At 29.1% G+C, this 21,124-nt stretch overlaps 2 protein-coding genes across 3 annotated transcripts in view; one reads left to right on the forward strand and one right to left on the reverse strand.

Annotated features, from left to right (window-relative positions):
* Positions 1 to 3,789, reverse strand: part of LOC106681089 (enoyl-CoA delta isomerase 2) — a 5,781-nt gene extending 1,992 nt beyond the window's left edge. Inside the window, exons 1-5 of the mRNA XM_014421241.3 lie at positions 3,493 to 3,789; positions 2,620 to 2,792; positions 2,417 to 2,537; positions 2,260 to 2,349; positions 2,053 to 2,193 (exon numbers count right to left, since the gene is read on the reverse strand). Coding sequence (XP_014276727.1) covers positions 2,053 to 2,193; positions 2,260 to 2,349; positions 2,417 to 2,537; positions 2,620 to 2,792; positions 3,493 to 3,597 — 630 coding nt within the window. The 5' untranslated portion in view covers positions 3,598 to 3,789. The remainder of the gene's footprint in view (positions 1 to 2,052; positions 2,194 to 2,259; positions 2,350 to 2,416; positions 2,538 to 2,619; positions 2,793 to 3,492) is intronic.
* A 3,080-nt stretch (positions 3,790 to 6,869) lies between these two features.
* On the forward strand, positions 6,870 to 20,961 carry Uev1A (Ubiquitin-conjugating enzyme variant 1A). 2 transcript variants are annotated; one of them, XM_014421211.3, is made up of 6 exons: positions 6,870 to 7,097; positions 9,488 to 9,630; positions 14,077 to 14,202; positions 19,350 to 19,479; positions 20,558 to 20,619; positions 20,712 to 20,961. In XM_014421211.3, exons 1-5 carry the CDS (start codon positions 7,073 to 7,075, stop codon positions 20,596 to 20,598), a joined length of 465 nt encoding a protein of 154 aa, XP_014276697.1. In that variant the 5' UTR covers positions 6,870 to 7,072; the 3' UTR covers positions 20,599 to 20,619; positions 20,712 to 20,961. The 2 variants fall into 2 exon arrangements, with proteins under 2 accessions (XP_014276697.1, XP_024219687.1); XM_024363919.2 differs by lacking the exons at positions 20,558 to 20,619; positions 20,712 to 20,961 and having other exon boundaries at positions 6,872 to 7,097; positions 19,350 to 19,703.
* The last annotated feature ends 163 nt before the right edge of the window (positions 20,962 to 21,124 follow it).

Raw genomic sequence — 21,124 nt, forward strand, 5'->3', positions numbered from 1 at the left:
TCTACCATAGAGTACATAGTCATTCATAAAGTACTAAAAAGAGAAAGTGCTAGAGTATCACAACCTAAGTACATCTTAACTTAAAAATATGGCTATATATGATTATAATTATAACATAGATAATCCTACAATTCTAACTCACTCATAGGCCACTAATATATCATATCAAATATTCACTTATGTCTCTGCTTGAGCTTCTAATATGTCTATATTGTTATTTCGCAAAAAAAATTAATCTAGATATGATAAAAATTATTATTATATATATTAATAACAGTATAGTATTACAATACAGTACAACTGTCCTGGTAACTTGCCAATGCTTTCATGGACACCAGCCACTTTCCTCTCTTCCCTCCCAGTAAGCTAATTCGATCCAACCATGACATCTTTGGCCTGCCTCTTAGTCTTCTCCTTATTGGGTGGGCTTCAAGGAACTTGTGTGGTTCACGATTTTTGCCTAAGCAGCATATATGGCCAAACAACTTTAAATGTTTTTTCTCTAAGATCTCGGTTAGGGGTTCACCCTTAACTCATCTCTAGCTCTATCATTTTTTATGAGATCTCTCTGAGATTGCCTAGCTACTCTTCTAAAATATTCATTTCTGCTGCAGTGACTCTGCTTAAATATCTATCCTGAGGAACCCAGTTATCAATGCCATATATTAGGATGGGAAGGAAATTGAGTTAAAAATTTGCAGTTTTACCTTTTTCTCAACCTCCCATTTCCCAACAAAAGTATTGCAGATCTGATAATATATTGCTGTTTGCTTTTTTGGTCTTATTAGATATTTCTTCATCCAATCTTCCATTTCTGCTAATAACTATGCCTAGGTACATATAATTCTCCTTTATAGATTATCATCCTCAGGTTCTTGCCCAATTTGCATGACTTTACTTTTTTTGGCAGTGATAATCATTCCATTTCTGTCTAGCTCCACTTCCCATTCCACTACTGCTTGCTGAAGATTCTGAACAGACCTACTATGAATAATGTCATCTGCATATAGCAGTTTTTGTGAAAAAACTATCCTCAGGTTCTATTTCCCAACTACTGCCCACCCCGTCCTTCTTTTACATAATTTCAGGACTTCGTGTATCAGTATAATTAATAGAAGAGGGCTTAAACTTTCCTGCAGTTTGACAGCTCTCTTCATGTCGAATCTTTCCAACTTCTTTCCATTGATTTTAACATTTCCTTTTGAGTTTTTAAAGGAGGATCTAATGGCATCTATGAGTTCTTCCGGGACCTCCTTTGCTTCCAGTGCATTCTGTTCAGGTTGAGGGCACAGAGTCAAAAGCAACTTGTAGATCCAAGAAAGTTAAATAGACACTTTTATCTCAATCCCAAACCTTTTCTATAATTGTCCTCAGTGAAAATATTTGATCTTGGGTCTGTCTTTGATGTTAAAACAACATTGTTTTAGACAGCTGAAAATAGTAAAAAAAAAACTTTAAAAATACATAATTTGTAAGTATAACCACAGACCTGAATAGTACAATATTTCATATAAATGTAAAGGTTTTACTGTGCTAAATGTGACCTTGAATAATCATTTACAAAATGTAATTTTTTCATAGGTTATAATATCAGCACCCAATGAATTGACAGTTAAATAAATGATACTCTACTACATTGAAATAAATAGTATATAAGGGACATATTGAATAACTAAAATTTGAATAATTATGAAGTGAAGGGGAAAGAACAAGGAAGGTCATAAAAATTGGTATAAAGTTTTTGAAGTGATATAAAAAAATACATACATATTCTCCACAGTACAAATAAATAAGATTAAATGAAAAAAAACATTAGCACAGATAAATATAATATCCATATCCTGACCCAAACTGATTGTACCAGTGTTATACCAGATGATATAGGAACTCTGATGTCGTAACTTAAACCTATTTATACTTCATAATCGTTATACTTATAAAACTGTAAATTAACAGAATTTTGCTCTATAATACTCAAGCTAAATGCACTGAAAATATAGGTCCTTCTTTGAACTAAACTAGAATAAGGGGGAAAATATAAATATATAATACCTTCAATGGCAATTCTCCAAATGTTTGTAATTTATTCATAAACTTAGGCAGATCTTTATTACTTATAACATCAGCTACAAAACCACTATCCTTTGCTTCTTTAGCAGTCATTGTGTAATTAAAATATAGCATTTTTGCAGCCTAAAACAAGCATAATTATAATAATGCTAAATAATAGGAGCAAGAATTACAAATTTATAAAATTACCAATGATTTTCCCAGGCAACGTGAGAATGTATATGTTGAACACCCCTCAGCAGTGATTCCAAGTGATGAAAATGGAGTTCGGAATGTGGCCTACAAGTTAAAATTCTAATAATATTAAATTTTTATAATTTATTTTTTATTTTATAAAACATCTTACATTTTCTGAGGCATAAACCAGATCAAAAAGAGGCAACATGGTTACAGCTATTCCAATAGCAGGTCCATTTACAAAAGCTATTAAAATTTTTGGATAATCAATTAAACACCGCAGAATCTCCCTGAAATATGTGAACCATAAACCATTAATTAGAAAAATAAACAAGTAAAAACATCAATCTTCAAAAATATTTAAATAACCACCTGACAGGAGCAAGCCTATTTCGTATTGTAATATCTATATCTTCATCAGCAATTGATGATTGGCCAAAATCATTTCCACTACTGAAATAGTCACCAACTCCAGTGACAAATGAAATTTTTACATCATTATTTTCTGCAGCACTTTGCAAAGCCTTTCTTATAATATAATAACCCTACAAATATAAAATAAACAAATTATGCAACACTATAAATCTAATAAATCCATACAGGAAGATTGTAAGAAGATAGTCCGGATGACAGTCAATAGAGGTATCAAAATAGTAAAAGAAAACTATTTATTGTTAACCAATGTTTCGCTCCTCTTTGCAGGGTTTTGTCAGGGCTAAATGAAAAACAAGATACAAACATTCCAAGAATTGACAAAACTTTATTTATTTTAATATTTTGTCAATTCTTACAATGTTTGTATCTGGTTTTTCATTTAGCCCTGACGAAGCTCTGCAAGGTGGGACGAAACATTGTTTAACAATAAGTAGTTTTCTTTTACTATTTTGATACCTCTACTGATTGCCACCCGGACTATCTTCCTACAAATTAATAAATGCAATGAATAATAAATAATTTAGGTTTTTCCAGGGCGGTAGTTTAGAAATTTCATTTGTCATAGAAACCTTGTGTTTTCACATTTGGGTACCTCTATATTTTTTTTGTGAGTACCTGTTTAGAACCATTAATTCAGGAAATGTAAATCAACTAATACAACCTTGTGGTGCCTTAGCTCATTTCTATCATAAGTTAAGTTAATCAATCATTCATAGGAGGCTACAGGTATTGCTTTTATTACTAACAGATTACAAGAGTAAAAATTATAATTATAAAAACATTTATTTTAAAATGATTTCCAAAACTTGCCTCTGAAGTTATTGCATTTTTCCTTTGAGGCCGGTTAAATTTTATGATCTGTATTGGACCACTGTACTGAACAATTATTTCGCTTTTCTCATCTACCGACTCCATTGGAAAATAGATATATGTATATATATATATATATATATATATTGAAAATTCTTTGATTACTTCGGAAATGTGTTTTGAGAAATCTATATATGTTTTAAATATGTATTTGTAACAACGATCAGACTACAAAATCAATTACAATTTAGTCTTATCAAGAACTGACATGATTATCAAAGTTATCAAAGAGCAGAGATGTCAAAGTAGTGTCGATTCTACAGATATCGATTATCATTTGAGAAGCTCGCAATAAGATATATAATAAAGAGAAAACTAATTCTTATCTCTTATCTAGACTTTATTTGTGATATAGGAACATCCAGCAGATAAAATAACGAAGTTAAGTGTGATGTAAAAGATACGATAGATGTGTATCCCCAAATGGAGATACTTCTGGGCTTAATATTACAACGGTGTCAAAGCAGAAAGGCGTCAGCGCCAAATTGAAGATCTAACAAAGATTTTTAGTGTAAAGGGCATATAATAGATAGTTCTTCCACCTCACGCCAGGTTTGAAGCAGGAAAAAAAAATATTTCGTACTAACTTGATGTCACCTGATCAGTGGTATAATCAGAAAAAAGGAAATAGTAGCGCTAATAATAAAGAAATGATTGTTCCCACCTTCCTGAGTAGGATAAAACATTAGACTGGCCCAAAACGATATATTAGTAGAATGACAGTCTCAGAAATGGGATTCCTGTTAAGGATAATATGAAAAACAAGAAGGGGCTGCATAAGACAGTGGATCAACAATGTTTCTGCAGAATAATTTAGGGATGGGTCATTCCGCGCCAACTCGTCACGGTGTTAAACCTTACCATCTCAGATTTTCTTCACATTTGCATAGGTATTCTAGCCTTCTAAGCTTTTTCTTTTTAAAAAAACCGCATTTGACACTCTATTTGTATCAAATTATAGTGTAGGGGTTCCACTATTTACTTACTTCTAGCAAAAAGGTTCCACCATTTTCATACTAGTACCAAAATGATTGAGCTACAAAAAAAAAAAATAGATTGGGAAACACTGGCATATGGAATTAAATCTTTAAAGGGAAATTGAAAATATTATTTAAGAAAAAATAGATACAACTCTCAACCATTATCTTTGGATATATGCTAAATGAGTAGGGTTACCATCGGTCCGGGATTTTCTCGGATAGTCAGAGATCCGGGTCCGTAGAAGGAAAACTATTTGGGATTCCTGACTGAAAGGCAGTGAAAGGATACTTGTTTTCCGGGATCTACCAAGGAGCAGATATATAATAAGTCAGCAGATATATAAATAGAAAATATTATTCCTATTTATTAATCGTTGTGTACATTATTAGCTGTTTTTTAGGCTGGGCTAAATGAACATTATCCGTAAAAGACGGCTTTGAGACATAGCCTAATAATAAGACTTCACGTCCCCTAGCAGCTTCAACACACTACAAAGTTGTAGCGCAACGAGTATATTTTTTATTTAGGACATCTTTCTCATCATTGTCAATTTTTTTTTTAAGGAGTTTCTTGACACTCTCATTCTGGTAAGTGTAAGGAGGCAACTCCTATAGTTTCACGAGGAGAAAGCAATCTGGAACAAGAACTTATGAACTGTAGGTTGATTAGCATTATCTCTTTGGATGGGTTCCACTTCTTTGGCCTTGAAAGCTATTCAAAGGCAGGTACTACTTTGACAGTTTGAAAACGGTTCCGAGTTTGTTATTCAGTCCCTTGGAACAGATATCCAAATAGTCTGAAAAATGGTGCTGGTCTCCATGGAACGCCAAAACGGTATTGCACATACTTCTGACAGTTTGCTGACTGTCAAACCGATCCTTGGAACAAACCTTATAGAACCTCTTCAAAGGGAGAATGCTTAATTAAATTAATTTTGGTTGTTTCTTGAAACGGACTATAGATAGGGGGTTAGCATATCATCCTCCCTTTAAAGAAGTAAAAGTCTTGGTTTACTATTCCAACTCACCAGTGCCAATAGATTGTTGAAGAAACACTTTGGTCTAGTATCTCCAAGATTAACACAGCCTAGGGCATATGTAGGAAAATGAACCAAACTTCATCAAAATTTGGAAACATTTGTGCAAATTTTCATCAAATTTAAACTAGTCGTTTAGAAATGGTGCTTGATTCTTTACCGAGAAGATTAGCCAAAAGCAATTATATCAAAAGTTACAAACCAAAACCAAAATCGACGAGAAATAAAATCATCATTAGTTACATGATTTAACAAACAGATTAATGTTTTTTTACATCAAATTCAAATCAGGAATCACCCTAAGGTCGGAAATGTAACGCAGACTTAATCAATTGTCTTACAGCTTAAGGCTTGAATCATTTAATTGATTGAATCATCATTTGAAGAAAAAAAGAGGGATTCATTTGAATTTACGAGAACTTTATTTTGAGAAGAAACATAATATTAAAATGTTAAGACAACTACCTCTTATCATCTTTGTAAGTAACATAGTGATGTAGTAGACAGTTCAGGCCGGTATTCAACCGGTTATCGATTTCTGCAGTATAAATTAATAAATGAAGCTTATTCATCAAATAAGGCAGTTGTATGTAAAGCAAACAAAATCTATGGAACTCAGTACATTGAACATAAAATGGATCACTGGTTAAATATTAAAGAATGAATTGAATACCTTCTGAATTTCTAGTATAATTTCTAGTTTGAATAGGTATAACAATAATTTTGATGGCACACGATTTTTCCAATATACATATATATTGCTTATTAATGAAGGGGCATAATGAGGAAAAATTTCGTAACTTAGATCCCTTTTAGTTTTCCAATAATAAGAGCGAGATCACTATGAGATATATAAAAATTAATTTAATGTTGTGAAATACTCTTGATGTGTCAAGTTTCTACACAAGAAAACCTATGAACTAGTAAATATTTTGTGTTCATAGAATTCAATTCAGAATTTTGTTAATTTGTTTATTGATATTCTATTTAAATATGTTAATAGAACATGATCAAAACCTTATGTCGTAGGGTTTTTATGATATAATTATTCTGAAATGTCTTGAATGGCAGATCATTACTTAACTGGAATTATCAATTCCTATCATTTTTGTTAATTATATTACTAAATCTATACGATTGAAGATAATTCATTAAGTTAAATAATTTATGAACCTGAACCTTCATTATTTTAAATTTATTTACCATTACTGCTGGTACATTTTCTTGAGTAATTACAATTTAATAATTATTGTAGTTAATTAAAAATACTTTTCCTTGTAATCTCCAAACCTTCAAGCTGTAGAAGGCTGTGCTCGAATATCTATCTATTCTTCATTCTTTTCATGTTGCGTCTACAGTTTTTTTAAATGCTTGTATTTTAATAATTGAATTATAGAAAATAGATAGACTAAAACAGAATCAAAGACTTTTTATTAAATTTGTATGTGCTTATCAAATTAAGTAAGTTAAGTGTTGTTTAGTGCCTTAATTTCAGGCGGTGTCATGGCTAGTCCTACGGGACGTGTAGGTAAGTTCTTGTTAAAGAATTATTTTATTTGTTTTACAGGATTACTATGTTCTTTTGCATTGCAACCTGATAAAGTACTTTAACTGGTTTAGCTTGGAGTTCGTTGCATTTGTGGTTTTAGTGTTGTGGTATATATTAATGTATTGAGTTTTATTAGGACTATGGTTATTTTTTTTTGTATTATATATCTCATTTCTTTATTAACCAGTTTTAACGGAAGGTTTCTATGTGCTATTAAACTAATGTAATTGTTGACTTTTTCCAAGTAACTTGCTCTTTAATCTAAAATCCTTGATTACACATATGGGTTTGATATTATCCTCTATTTCAACTACCTTGATTTATTTTTTTTTTCTAATGATTGGTTAAATGCTGTGTATATTGTAATCTTTTACCATTCACATATTTGTGCTTGGAAGGCTTAGGTATAAATCATCCTAACACATAGAGTTTATTCACTTTATAGATAGCTTTAGTAGGATTTTATAATTTTTTAAAGTGTAAGCAGTATAGCTAATCTCTTACCTGAAGTTTTATTAATTTTAATGAATTAACATTAGATTCCTCTATTTGATTTTATATTTTTAGTTATTTTAAACTCTATTTTCCACTTATTTAGAAAAAAGGGAAAGTATTTACTAACTTTTCTTCTTAAAGCATGCTTTAACGAAAATTAAAGTTAACTAACCTTCAATTGATAACTTATTTTATTATATCAGTTTAAACTGAGTCATATATAAAAAATTTCTTATTTTACTCTCCTAATCTAATTATATTCAATTGATGAAAGTAATACCTACTATTAGTTCTTAAATGTAGTTTGTATTTTCCTTAGTACTGATGAAAAAAATCATACCTTAACAATCATTGACAAGAAAAATTTGCTTTGATTTTAGAATTTCTAGTGTTTCAATAGTTTTTAATATGTTATCCTTTCCTTTCCTTTTTTTTTTTTTTTTTGTGACTTCTTTATTATCAGTCGCTATATTGCATGGATCAGTGGTCTGAAGGGTTTCAGAGGATGTTTTTGAACCTTCTCTTTACACTATGTTTAAATACTTTAAATTACAAAATATGTAAAGAACATTTGGTTAGCTATGGAGTTATCTGTCTTTTTTGTTTTTTTTTATTAATTTAGGATTTGATCATTGTATATTACCTATGTTGAGAATTGATTATTAGAATAGATAGCTGAAGCATGTGTAGAAATATTGATTATATTTTTTATATCAATCTAGTGATTAGTGAATTAAATCCTTGTTTGCATGCATTTAATGTCTTCAGGTTAAATATGCAGATACAATCGAGAAATATATTCTGTTTTTGTTGAAATTATGGTTATGATGTATCATTGGTGTCCTTGTATATTAAAAAACAAAAAAAAAAACACCTTTATTTATGCTCTTCTAATCATCATTCATGAACTGTTATTAAACTGTACTTCATGAACTGTTAAACTATCATTGATGACCAAAAGGGGAAATTTATTCTGAAAAAAAAAATAATATTTTTATCGTTACATAACTTTTTATTCATCATACATCTATGTGATATTTTATATCAAGGTGAATGGCTATATTTATAAGTAACTAAATCATGATTGTTGCAACAATAACCTGTTTGATAATCACTACTCAGTGATTAATTAAACAGCAATCATTGCAAAATTTATGTATGCGAGAAACATTTTCCCTAATAGTAATAGAGGTGGAAATTTTGGTATCATAAATATCTCATCATGAAATTATATATTTCTTTAATCAATTATTTTCTTCTTCTGTAAATTTACTGAAATATGGTTATCATTGAATTTTATGAAGAATTTTGGTTTTGGTTGTGTCCTTTTATGTCTATAAAATACTTGTTCAAAGTATGTTTTAAATCTTGTAATAATATTTATCTTTTTAATAATAAATCAAAACCAGTTATAAGACATTTCCAAAAACAAAAACACGAATTGTGTTAACTACTGGCAAAATTAGTTTTTAAAAAGATTATAATTATAATATCATTAGTCTTATTATTTAAATATTTTATTAATGTATTTGCAATCATTTGGGAACAATTATTACATTAGGTTTAAAAAATCATTACATGGAAATCTCTGGCACAACCATGTTCTTGAATCCCCTGATAATTAAATTTTCAAATCCATCTTATGGAGAGGTTTTTAGCTATTCATTCTGATAAGAAATTTACTTGTTTACTCCTTTTACTGAATAGACAATTTAGATGTATTTTTAAAGCCATTGTAAGTCAGATAATTAACTCAGGAATTAATATAATGAAATAACTTACCTTTATTAAACTTAAAGTATGAAGGTTTCTTCTTTCTCTATCATTATTGCATTATTATAGTTTCTAACAAAAAATATAACTAATTTTTTTAGTGGTCCCGCGTAACTTTAGGCTTTTGGAAGAACTTGAACAAGGACAAAGAGGTGGAGGCGATGGTACAATATCTTGGGGTCTTGAAAATGATGATGATATGACATTAACTCATTGGACGGGAATGATTATTGGGCCTCCAAGGGTAAGGCTGCTTTTATTACATTTATTTTGTTTGTCGTAAAGCTAATTTTATAACTGATTAAGCTTTGCATGATTACATATTTTCATTAATTTCAATTATTAAATAAAGTATTAGCTTATTGTATTAAAATTAGTCACTGCCCAAAGTCTGTGCATGTTTTTGATACACAATGTTTCTTTGATTATGTTGTGCTATCCAAGTTGTTAACCTAAAGTGTTTCCTATGCCACCAAATATTTCGTATGCAGCTCTGTATTAAATATTAATGTTCATTTTTTCTGTGTTGAAAAATTGCTTTGTATTGATAAGAAGTAACCTTCTTGATTTCATTTTGAAATTGAAATACCTACACACAGAAGTATTCAATTGGTTGCAAATAGTCTGATTTATTAGTTTGAATGGGCCTGAGGATTTAAATATGGAAAATAAAGCATGATGCATGGATTGTGTCCTGTTTTCTTTTTAAACTAAAAATTTTGATGAACAAATTTAAAATTTAGATTAGATTGTTGTAAAAATTGTTTGTTTCGCTATTAGTGAGTTGACAAAAAAAAACATGGGCAATTTTTTTCCTTGACTTAATGGGGGTTGCACAATATAATGTAAAAATATTTTTCATGAATTGTAACATTTTTCTGTTAACAGCCTTCATGGTTCCATATTAAAACCTAACGTTGTTCTTTATACACTTTCATGAAAAATTATTGGCCATTTTGGAAGATAAATTGCATCATTGCTTCTGATTAACAGAAATGTGCCAGGAACATTGTAGAGATTTAGGAATGATGTTTATCTTTTCTTCTATCCTACTACAACTGTTAAATACAGTTCTTAGATTATATCACCATTTTCTTGAATTATTTCTTTATTTTCTGGACAAAAACTTTTAATATTCTCCATTTTGCATTGAAAACATTAAATTTATGATGATTTTGTGAATTTGATGATAATAAATTAAATTTTAAGAAATGAAACAAATTAGTTAAGTATATTACATTTTTTTTTGTCTGTTGTATATGATTTATTATTAATGATGTACTTTAATTTCTTTTCTTTTTTTAATTTTACCTCATCCCGTGTTATAGATATTCCATCAACATAATGCTGAAAAAATTATTATAGCAGGAGAAACACTTCATTGTTACTTAAATCTTTAAATTATTCAAAAACAGCAAATTCAGTTTTTTTCATGAATGTGTGGTTGGCAATTAGAGCTACACAGAATATTATTTACAATAAAAAGTTGGTAGAAAATTATGAACCAGTGTGTAACAATTAAGTAATTGTGCCAAATGGTAGTAAATTATTATTATTTTTTAAAATTAATAATGTTTAGCTAAATATAAATCTCACTTTGATAAAAGTATTTTATAATCTAGAAAATTTAATTTAAACCATTCCCAGATAAAGGATTAAAGTTATTATTTGAAACTAAGCTTGCATACTGTTTGGATAATGAATCCATAGTCAAAGAATAAAGTTGATGAATAAACTATGTTATTCTTTTCCTATTTTAGACTGAAAAACTCGATTTTTAACTTCTGAAAACTACCACATTTTAAGTTTAGAAAAATTGAACAATGTGCTATTAAGGAAGGAGTAGTTAAGAGATTCCTATTTTTCTATTATTATCCTATTTCTCTTAAAATTTCACATTGCACCTTCATCTTTAATTATGGCTGCTTCATATCAGTATGGACTTCATTTATTTAGTGAACTTCAAGTGTAAAACCAAAAGTTCTGACTGGCATATCAGATTTTTCTTGCATTCATGGTGCTAAAGACCGATTTGGAGCTTGGTCTCCTCACTAAGCTTGTATGTATAAGCTAAGGTCTTGTACCGTTGCTTCCAGTATCTGGCTTAGTAGAGTTCTTAAAATTCTCGCTTTCCCGTACTTAAAATCTAACATAACTTCATATTCTTTCTTCTTCTCCAGTGGTCACCAATTCTGCTGAGAATCTTTTAAAAATGAGGTTTGTATTCTTCCTGAACTCCATTTGGGTCTACCTCCCTGAAGCATACATGAGAACAGGACGGATCAGCTCCTTGTGGAACAATATCATCATTCTCTTGTGATTTTAAGCATATCAGACTGGGGTACTGAAATGTTTCCTATGTTGGAATTATATTAAAAAACAATGAAATCGAATATAAGGATCAAATATTTGATTATGATCAGTGTAAAGTTAGAAAGAAGTTGAGAAATCCTTTTTGATATGCACCACTTGAATATAAATTTCAGAGAAAAAATATTTAGTAGTAATAATTAAACTACTAATATGTGCTTAAGTTAAGTACTAGGTAGTTAAATAGTATCTTAATACCACTAAAGCATTATGAAAAAGCTTTAAAATTATAACTTATTTATCAAACTTTTCTACTTAGGTTAGTAGTCTTATTTCTAATAACCATTTACATCATGTTTTGTTCTTTGATTCCATTTACAGTATGAATCATTTATAATTCTGGTTGTAAGCAACAATTGGGTTTGACTCACAAAATCTCAGGTCCCTTGGAAAATCATATCAGAAAGTTATAAGTAAAGGGGTGCAAGTAATAATATTTTTTTATTATCTATTTGTGGTTGAACCAAATTTACTCTTTAGTATTGGTAAAATTATGAAATTATTTTAATAATTTGTGATAATTTCACAATTTTGTTATACTGAAGCATAAATTTGGTTCAGGCATAAACAGATTGCTAATAATTTTTGTTTGTAGGTAACTTAGCTGTGGTGTCTCATAAGAACGAAAAAATCAATAATATGATTTTGATACTTTAAAAATTTATTAAAAGAATAATCATTGTTGAGACACCTCGTCTCGATAATCGTTTTAGAGGATACCCATGTAATTTTCCTAATTTTATTTTAAGTGATGATATGTGAAAATATACTTTTAGTAAGTTAAAATTTTGAATTTCCTTAATAACTTTGAAAAATGATTTTTAAATTACTTGAGCATAATCATAATTTCACTGAGCACATAAATACTTAGGCTTGTATTGGATGTGAAGCTTAGTCCACTAAAAGCTATATGTAGTGGTTATAGTGAACACTCCTATAACAAAAAAAAAACTAAATGGTCTCCTGATGTTTATTATAATCAAATTATATTATAATAAACTGTATTTAGTCTTCCATCATCGAAGTAGAAACAGAAATAAAATATTAAGTGACTTAAAAGCCCTGAGTTGAGTCAAACTCAAATTATGTTAAATCCAATATCGAACAATTCCAAATATCAGTTGACCTCTCAATTTAATGGAAACGATTTCAGAAAACATCTTTAATTTACTTCTTGTCTTCATGCAAATTTTTTTTACTCTTCAAGAATGTGTATTAAATATTTTCAGCTAAATTTCAATTCATTAAATTGAGGGGTCAACTTATATTTGGATTCGACTAACATAATTAGAGTTCGACCAAACTAAGGTCTTTTAAATCACTTCATATTTTATTTCTGTTTCTACTTCGATGATGGGATACTAAACACAGCTGATTTTAATTTAATTTGGTTATGATATAACCTTCAAGGGACCATTAAATTTTTTATGGTATGGAATTATATTAAATCAAATCAAAATATAAGCTGACCCCCGAATATATGTTGACCCCTCAATTTAATCATTACAATTTCAGAAAAAAAATTATCCTCTTGAATAATCTTAGTAACAGTACGAATTTGATTTGATTCGTGACTAAGAAGAAATAAAATTTCTGTATAAAGGATAGGTCTATAGTCTTGAAATTAAGCTGAAAATATTTAATCAACATTTTTGAAGAGTAAAATAAATTTGTATCATTTGAAGATAAGATGTTAAAAAATTAATAATATAAAGAAAATTGGAAATTCCCTAAGAAAAGACTGAGTGTAACAAAGAATATGAAGATTTGGTGGATATATAAATAGCAATAACTAGATTTAGAAATAGATACTTAAAGACAGTTATTGGAAAGAAAAGAGGATTAAGTATAATTTCAATTTTTAAAGAACTGTATGGCATTACAGGAATAATAGGTCGGTTAAATTGATGGAGTAAGAAGAATTGTTTTGTAGAGATAAGAGTATGATGGAAGATAATGGAGATTATGAGATAAAAAATTGCAATATATCAGTGAATGGTTGAATTTTTATTTGGTTTGTTGATGAAGTTAATGTTTTCTTTAATTTGCAAAATAGGTTTTTGTTTATTTCTATGATAGATGTTCCTAGTTAGGTACAGAGTGCTTTGGTGGTTAATTTTATAAAAACATTTACATTTTTATTGCCTGGAATTTTTCCAAAAATGACTTGGAAAAGTCAAGGAATTCCAAGATAAGGTTTTAGTTGGTACCCTAATAATATTCAGTTCAGTATTACATAATAATTTTTTAATTAATTTTTTTTTTTATAAAATTTTACATAAATAATTTTAATATAATTTATTTCTTGTATTCTTCACAGACACCCTATGAAAACAGAATGTACAGTGTTAAGATAGAATGCGGACAGAGATATCCAGAAGATGCTCCATCGGCAAGATTCATTACTCGGATTAATATGACTTGCGTTAATAATACTACAGGCCAAGTAAGTTTTCAGTAATTTTTTTTTTCATGACCCTGCTTTGCTTGAATTTTGGTGCATCTGACAAAACGTGTATTTTTATTTTGAACTGGAAGTATTCCGTCATACAGACTTTCCTGAAAGTATTACAGTTGTTAAAAATTAACTTTAGTATACTGTATAATCTGTGAAGTATACCTCTAACACAGTTGTGCCACTATTCAAGCAAAGCAGTAATGTGTTTTCAATATGCGAAATTGTTGATTTATATGGTTGGGAAATTTTAATTCTTATAGACCTTATACTTTTAGTTAAAGAACGATGACTATTTTTGGAAAGATAGCCTAGAAGTAATTATAAACTAATTTTTTTCAATAGATTCTGGGGGAAAACTGTTTGAAAAAGATGACACCTCCCTGAGGATGTGTATAGCTTGTATTGTATGTCTTGTATTTTTAATTTTTTAGCCAATAACTCTTATAGGATTACTAGTGGCTTAGCTATGCAAATAATTAAATGGCAAAGCATTAAATTGCATAAATTATGGTCTAGAGCAAGTATGTTTATATCATCTTAGATTTTAAAGGAAACCAATTTTTACCTGACTGTGGTGTCCAATGCCATTTTAGTGCAGTGCATCGAATTTCTTGTTTTCAGAAGTAACGAAGTTAACCTATTAATTGTTTCTACTTATATATTGAATGTTGAGAATTCTATTAGGGTTAAATTTAAAGCTTTTAATTATATTTGCCATAAAGTAGTTTGTTATGATTATATTCCGAATAATGATAGTTTTAATAATATTGGCCAAAATATACCCCCAGGGAGATATAAAGTTTTTCAAACAATTTTACATGAGAATCCGTTGACAGAAATTAATTTTCATTCACTTTTAGGGTTTTTTTTTTTTCGTTTTTTTTTTTATTGTGAAAAAGTTTTCAATCACTTTTGATTCAGAGCCCTTCGTTCATCACTATGTCCTAGGTATTAACATCAAACATAAGGAAAGGAAGGATAGCATAAGTGTAAAAGCTAAAGAACTTATACTAATATATTTATTTAAACTAGACTAGAAATAATTATATATCATCAATCTTTCAACCTAAAATGAATCATGGACTGAAATATCTTTATATGTCACAATTTTCAATTGCCTCTTATTTTGTTTTCTTAATGATGCCTTTTGTTTCAAATACAGTGCAAAGTTGCTGGAAAGTGGCACTAGCAGCACCCGCTTTGGGAAATACTTTTTTAGATAATTCAAATATTTATTGTTATAATCCCAGTAACATTACCAGTCAATAAAGATGTGAGATTATGCTATTATATCTACTGACCAGATATTACACAGAATTTCAAACCTTACTCCTTATATGATAGAAATTATTCATTACTGGCTAGCATTCTTATTCCCTTAGTGATGTATTGAAGGCTTAACATAATTTTATGTTTTGTAGTAGTTGTGGTCAGCCATAAGTAATGCTTCACTTTCTGTTTACTTCGATTTAGTAGTCCAGGTCACTACTTGTTTTTATTCTAATAGCATTACAAACCCTCCTTAGACTATGCTACAAATTCTAACTCTGAGAAAAACCCTTGAAGATCTAGAAAATCATTGTTCACTGTTTGTGCAGCTGCTCTCCAATTAAGGATTATCCTAATATCAATGAGATGTCCATAATGTAAAATGGACCGTCTGTCTGCTGCTTCTCTCTCTTTACCTATCTCAGTTTTGACCTGCTGAGCTTCTTTTCCTGGTCCATACAGGTATTCATTCGGAAGTTTTTCAGGTTCTCTGGCGACTTATCCCTCATTTCATCAGTCGCCTTCTCTTTGAACACTACGTACATCAAAAGCATGCTTGAGCATTTGTAGCTAAGCTGCCTTTAGAGGAAACATTCTGGAGGTTTACCAAAAATTAGTTTTGTTTGAATAAAAATTAGACAAAGGTTAAAATCTAGTTAGAAGCCTCCAAATTTTCTGTAAGGCATGATTGAGGGTGTAGGCAGCCATCTTTAAGTCATTTTTTTCTTGATTTGTTGTAATATTACCCTTTTAATACATGGTATGCCTTTAGGTAAGTTTTTTAATCATTAGTCATTGCTAATATTAGTCACTGAAAAACCCCATAGTAATTATGTCATTAATAAGGTAAATATGAGATAAAGGCAGTAATGATAAATAAATGAAGACAAATATGAATGTGCACTTTTAGAACTTAAATTTGATTAAAAAATTATATATTGTTATAAAAATAATTGTTTCAATTATTTTTTTGGCCATTTTTTATTTTTGTCCTTCTCATTATCAAATTTTATCAATTTAATACAATTACTGAGTATTTGAACTTTTGCTTATCTTTCAATTTGTGTCTTGTTTTCCTTTATTTTTTTTATCAGTGTGGTTTAAATTTTTATAATTTTAATTATCTTTAAATTTATGGAATATTAATCTTTTGTCACATATTTTTTTTTTTTTTTTTATGGATGTAGTATGTAATTTAAATAAATTTTAATTATTTTCTATGAATAAGTTAGTGCTTTCTAGCTAATTTTGGGCATCTGAATTTAAATGTGGTCGTAAGAGCTTGGGAGATGAAGAACATTCGGGACATCCAAAAACAGTTTTGCTGAAAAACGGCCACATTTGCAGAAAAAGAAAATCCTGTTTCACCAAGACAATGCTCTGTCCCACACCTCTGTGGTTGCCTGGCGAAAATCCATAAATTACAGCTTGATCTAGCCCCAGTTTAATCTTACTCACCAGATCTAGCCCTTAGCGACTTCATTTTGTTCCCTCATCTAATAATTGAGCTCGGAGGACAGAGATTTTAGTCAAATGAAGAGGCAATCACCTTCGTGAACAATTATTTTGCAGAGAAAAACGCTGAGTACTTTTTGGACAGGTTACAGAGATGGGAGAAGTGTGTATTGTTACATGGAGACTATGTTAAAAAATAGAATAATTTCTTGTATTTTTTGTTAGGTCGGAAACTTTTCAGTCCACCCTCCTAGTGGTCCAGTTGTGTTAGCTGTTGTAGAGTTCTCAGTATATACAGAGTTTGGGTATTCTAGGTCACAAGTTAGTCTCTTAGGTTTGCTATATGTTGTTGCCTCAAAACTAGTCTTCCTATAAGGTTTATTTTTAAAGGAATGGGCTATTACCCCCTTTAAAGAAAAAAGTGTGTAGACTAAGACTACGATGGGATGGGACTAAGGGATTCTCGGACTATCTCGAACTTATGCAGTTGAAGAGTTGCACCTCTACACTGTAAAAAAACGACAGGCCTTGATTCTCTACAAGTTTTAGTGCCAAGATTGGCTAGAATTAATTTATTGACCTTGATAAACCAGGTTTTGTGAGATACTATTTTTATAGACTGAGATATCGCCCAATTTTTATGCTAGGAGTGCAGCAATTATCTTAATGCATTTCCTCATTTAGAATTGACTTGGATGACCTCTTCTGTGATATATATTATGGAAAAGCTATTTTTAAAATTTTGTTATTTGATTAATTGCTATTTATTACTGATTCATTTGCTTAAAATTTTTAGAATTCACCTAAAATAACTAGGCCCTTTGTGTGTATAGTACAATTATATCAAAACGTCTCTTCCATTAGTACCTCGGTAAGGAATCCTTAAAATAATAATAATTTCTAAAATTATAGTTAAGAAAATATTTTACCCAAAACTAAGCCAATCAAGTGTTTTTTTGCAATCAATGCCTTAATGGTTTTGATAGAGGGAAATTAATCGTCTACCAAGTCCATAAAATTACTGAGTTCCTTCCCTTAAACCAACAATTTTGAGTATAGTAAGCAGAAGGGCTTTAACAATGGTATTTTTCTATATTTATAAGCAATTTTTTTTAAGTGAGATGGTAGGGGTGGTGTATGGTCAATGAAGTAGAGAACACAAAATTATTTTATTTGTACCAAGCTTTCGGCTTAAATTTCAGAACAAGTACAAAACAAGATAATGACTATACTACAATAAAAACATAACAAGAATTTAGGAAGATAACAAATTGTAATTTAAAATGGTAATGTTACTATCTTACTGGAATAAAAAAAAATTATCCAAGAAGATAACAAACAGTGAAAATGTTAGAAAATGAATGGGAAAAAAAAAAACAGTTCACTCGTTTACACCATGAAACATTGAAATTAACATAATGAGAAATTTGTGAAAGTGAATGATATACTAGATATATGTAATGTATATAGTGAATAGTATGAAAATATATAAGTAAAGATAACAAGATAAAGAAGGTAAATATCAAGTTATAAGAGACAAAAGGGATAAGTAGTAAAACTTAAATAGGTAATGAATGGAATATGGTCTGGGTGCGGTAAAAAAAACAACTCAAATAGTAGATAATTATACTATTTTATTGAGCCAATGTTTCACCCCACGTTGCAGGGCTTAAAAAGATACAAACCCTATAGTTACAAAAAAGAAAAAACATAAGTGTAAAATAACAGGGGTATAAAATGAAAAATAAGATATAATAAGAAAAATTAAAGGTTGTAAATAGTAAATGAAAAGGTTAATAGTAACAGATAGATAAGAGAAGAAATATTAAAGAAAGTTTCTTTAATATACTTTCTTTAATATTTCTTCTCTTATCTATCTGTTACTATTACCCTTTTCATTTACTATTTACAACCTTTAATTTTTCTTATTATATCTTTTTTTTCATTTTATACCCCTGTTATTTTACACTTATGTTTTTTCTTTTTTGTAACTATAGTGTTTGTATCTTTTTTAGCCCTGACGAAGCCCTGCAACGTGGGGCGAAACGTTGGCTCAATAAAATAGTATAATTATCTACTATTTGAGTTTTTTTTTTTTTTACCACACCCAGACCATATTCCATTCATCTATACACACGGTCAATCAATAATCTTCCATTAAATAGGTAATAAGTGATGAGCAAGTAAGTTATGTGTGTAAGGAGAAGTTAATAAGGATTTTATTTAAAAATGACTTATTGATGTGCAATTTTCTTTTTTTTTAAATCAATTATCTTATATCAATTTTACCTGTCTTAGTTTGTTCTTCCAAAGGTTTATATTTCAATTGAATTGATCCACTATATTGAACCTCATTAATTATTGCTTTGTTATCGTTTATCCTAATAAGTTTATTTATATTTGTTGTACAGGTAGACCAAAAAGCAGTTCCTCTATTAGCAAGATGGCAGCGAGAATATACTATCAAGTCACTGCTTCAAGAACTGCGAAGACTTATGACCCTTAAAGACAACTTGAAACTTACACAGCCACCTGAAGGGAGTGCGTTTTGAAACATCCCTCCTTTCTTCCCACTATCTTTGTACCATCACTTTGCTTTTTTTTTCTTAATTCTTCCTTTGCCCCTTTCCTAGACATCCTTGCTGTTGTCGTAATAATAGCTATTTGACTTATCATCTATGTATAATAGCTAAATCATGTTGGGCAAAGATTTTATATAAACTTAATTGCTATTCATTTTAACAATTAAAAAGTTTTAATGATTATATTACTTTTTTATTCCTTATAAAGGGGCAAGAGAAGAAAATTCTTCGATGTTGATACTTATTATTTATAGCTTGTTCCAATAATTACATGTTATATCCTATTTATTAATGATAGATTATGGCAGCGTGTTCTCATTGAGAATGCTTTAAATTCAATTTTTATTCTTCTGATGCTTTAAAAGCCATTTCAAGCATCATTTCAATATATTAAGATTCTGTGTATATATAAAATATTTAAAGTAAAAAAAATTAAAATGCGACAATTTAGATAAACTGCTCGATAGTGCAGGTAGAAACGAAACACTGTTCATTTATAATCGTCAAAATATTCTAGTTTTATAGATAGTTACGTATGTTTCTATTTCAGCCAAAAGCTTACTTTATTTTTTATTTATTTCATCAAGGATTGTTTGGCAAAATTAAAAAAAAAAGTATGTAGGAAGTATTTTACTTACCATTATTTCATGTTGTTATAGTAATTATAATTGATTGTTGATTCAGTTTAGGTTTTGTATCATAAACAAAAAAATTATGATTAATTCCCCCATGAACTTACTGTTACCCAATTTCTTTTTAATTAATTTTCATTTTATCAAACATCAGAGTTAATGAAACCATGAATAAAAAAAAAAAGCTTAGTGTCTTTTGACTTTATTATTTGTCGATTAAACAAGTTTATACCATCTAGCTTTTCTGTATAAATTATTACACCTTTCTTTTCTTTTTATTGACTAATTCATTTTCTTATCTTTTAATTAAAAATAGTACATAAGAAATAAAGTGGTTTTTGTTATTATTTTTGTACTTATTTTAAAAGAAAGAAAAATCATTAACATAGCAAATGATTCTTTTAGGTCTATTTCCTGATAAAGTCCCTCAAGTGAAATCAAAGTGATAAATACTTCCAGTTTATAAGGTATTTTCGTTTAAATGGAATGATTTTCATTTTCTTTTTTTTTTAATTTTTATTTGTTTTTTCTTTTGGAGTAATTCTTATTTGTTATCCAGGAGATGGAATGAAGAAGCAAGCGCCTTCTCACCTTTTTATAAGTTCGTACTGCATTTAAATTTTAAGATATGATTGTCCGGGTTGAATTTTTGTAAGAATATGAATTTATAATAATACTATAATATAAAGATAATTAATTGTCACTAGAAACAAATGTAAAAATCGTGTTATAACTATGATTTATATTCTACTAGAATTTCTCAATGAAGATATGTGTTTATTTAAAATACAATATCAGTTTATACATCATTTTAGTGTTTATTACAATAATTAACAAGGTCATATTTACATAACAAAGCTTTCATATTAAATTAAACATAAACTAAAATATACAGTTTTTTTTTGTGGGTGTCAATTAATATACAATAATTACATAAATGCCTTCCTAAGCCCGACATTTAATTAACAGCAT

This window comes from Halyomorpha halys, unplaced genomic scaffold (genome assembly GCF_000696795.3).
Source record: "Halyomorpha halys isolate HHAL.00 unplaced genomic scaffold, Hhal_1.1 Scaffold307.1, whole genome shotgun sequence".
NCBI lineage: Eukaryota > Metazoa > Arthropoda > Insecta > Hemiptera > Pentatomidae > Halyomorpha > Halyomorpha halys.

Bases quoted from the DNA above. Each gene is read 5' to 3' on its own strand.
- Uev1A (XM_014421211.3), top strand. From the start codon at position 7,073: ATGGCTAGTCCTACGGGACGTGTAG. The intron at 7,098-9,487 runs GTAAGTTCTTGT...TAATTTTTTTAG, and splicing joins TAGTCCTACGGGACGTGTAG to TGGTCCCGCGTAACTTTAGG. The intron at 14,203-19,349 runs GTAAGTTTTCAG...TTTGTTGTACAG, and splicing joins TTAATAATACTACAGGCCAA to GTAGACCAAAAAGCAGTTCC.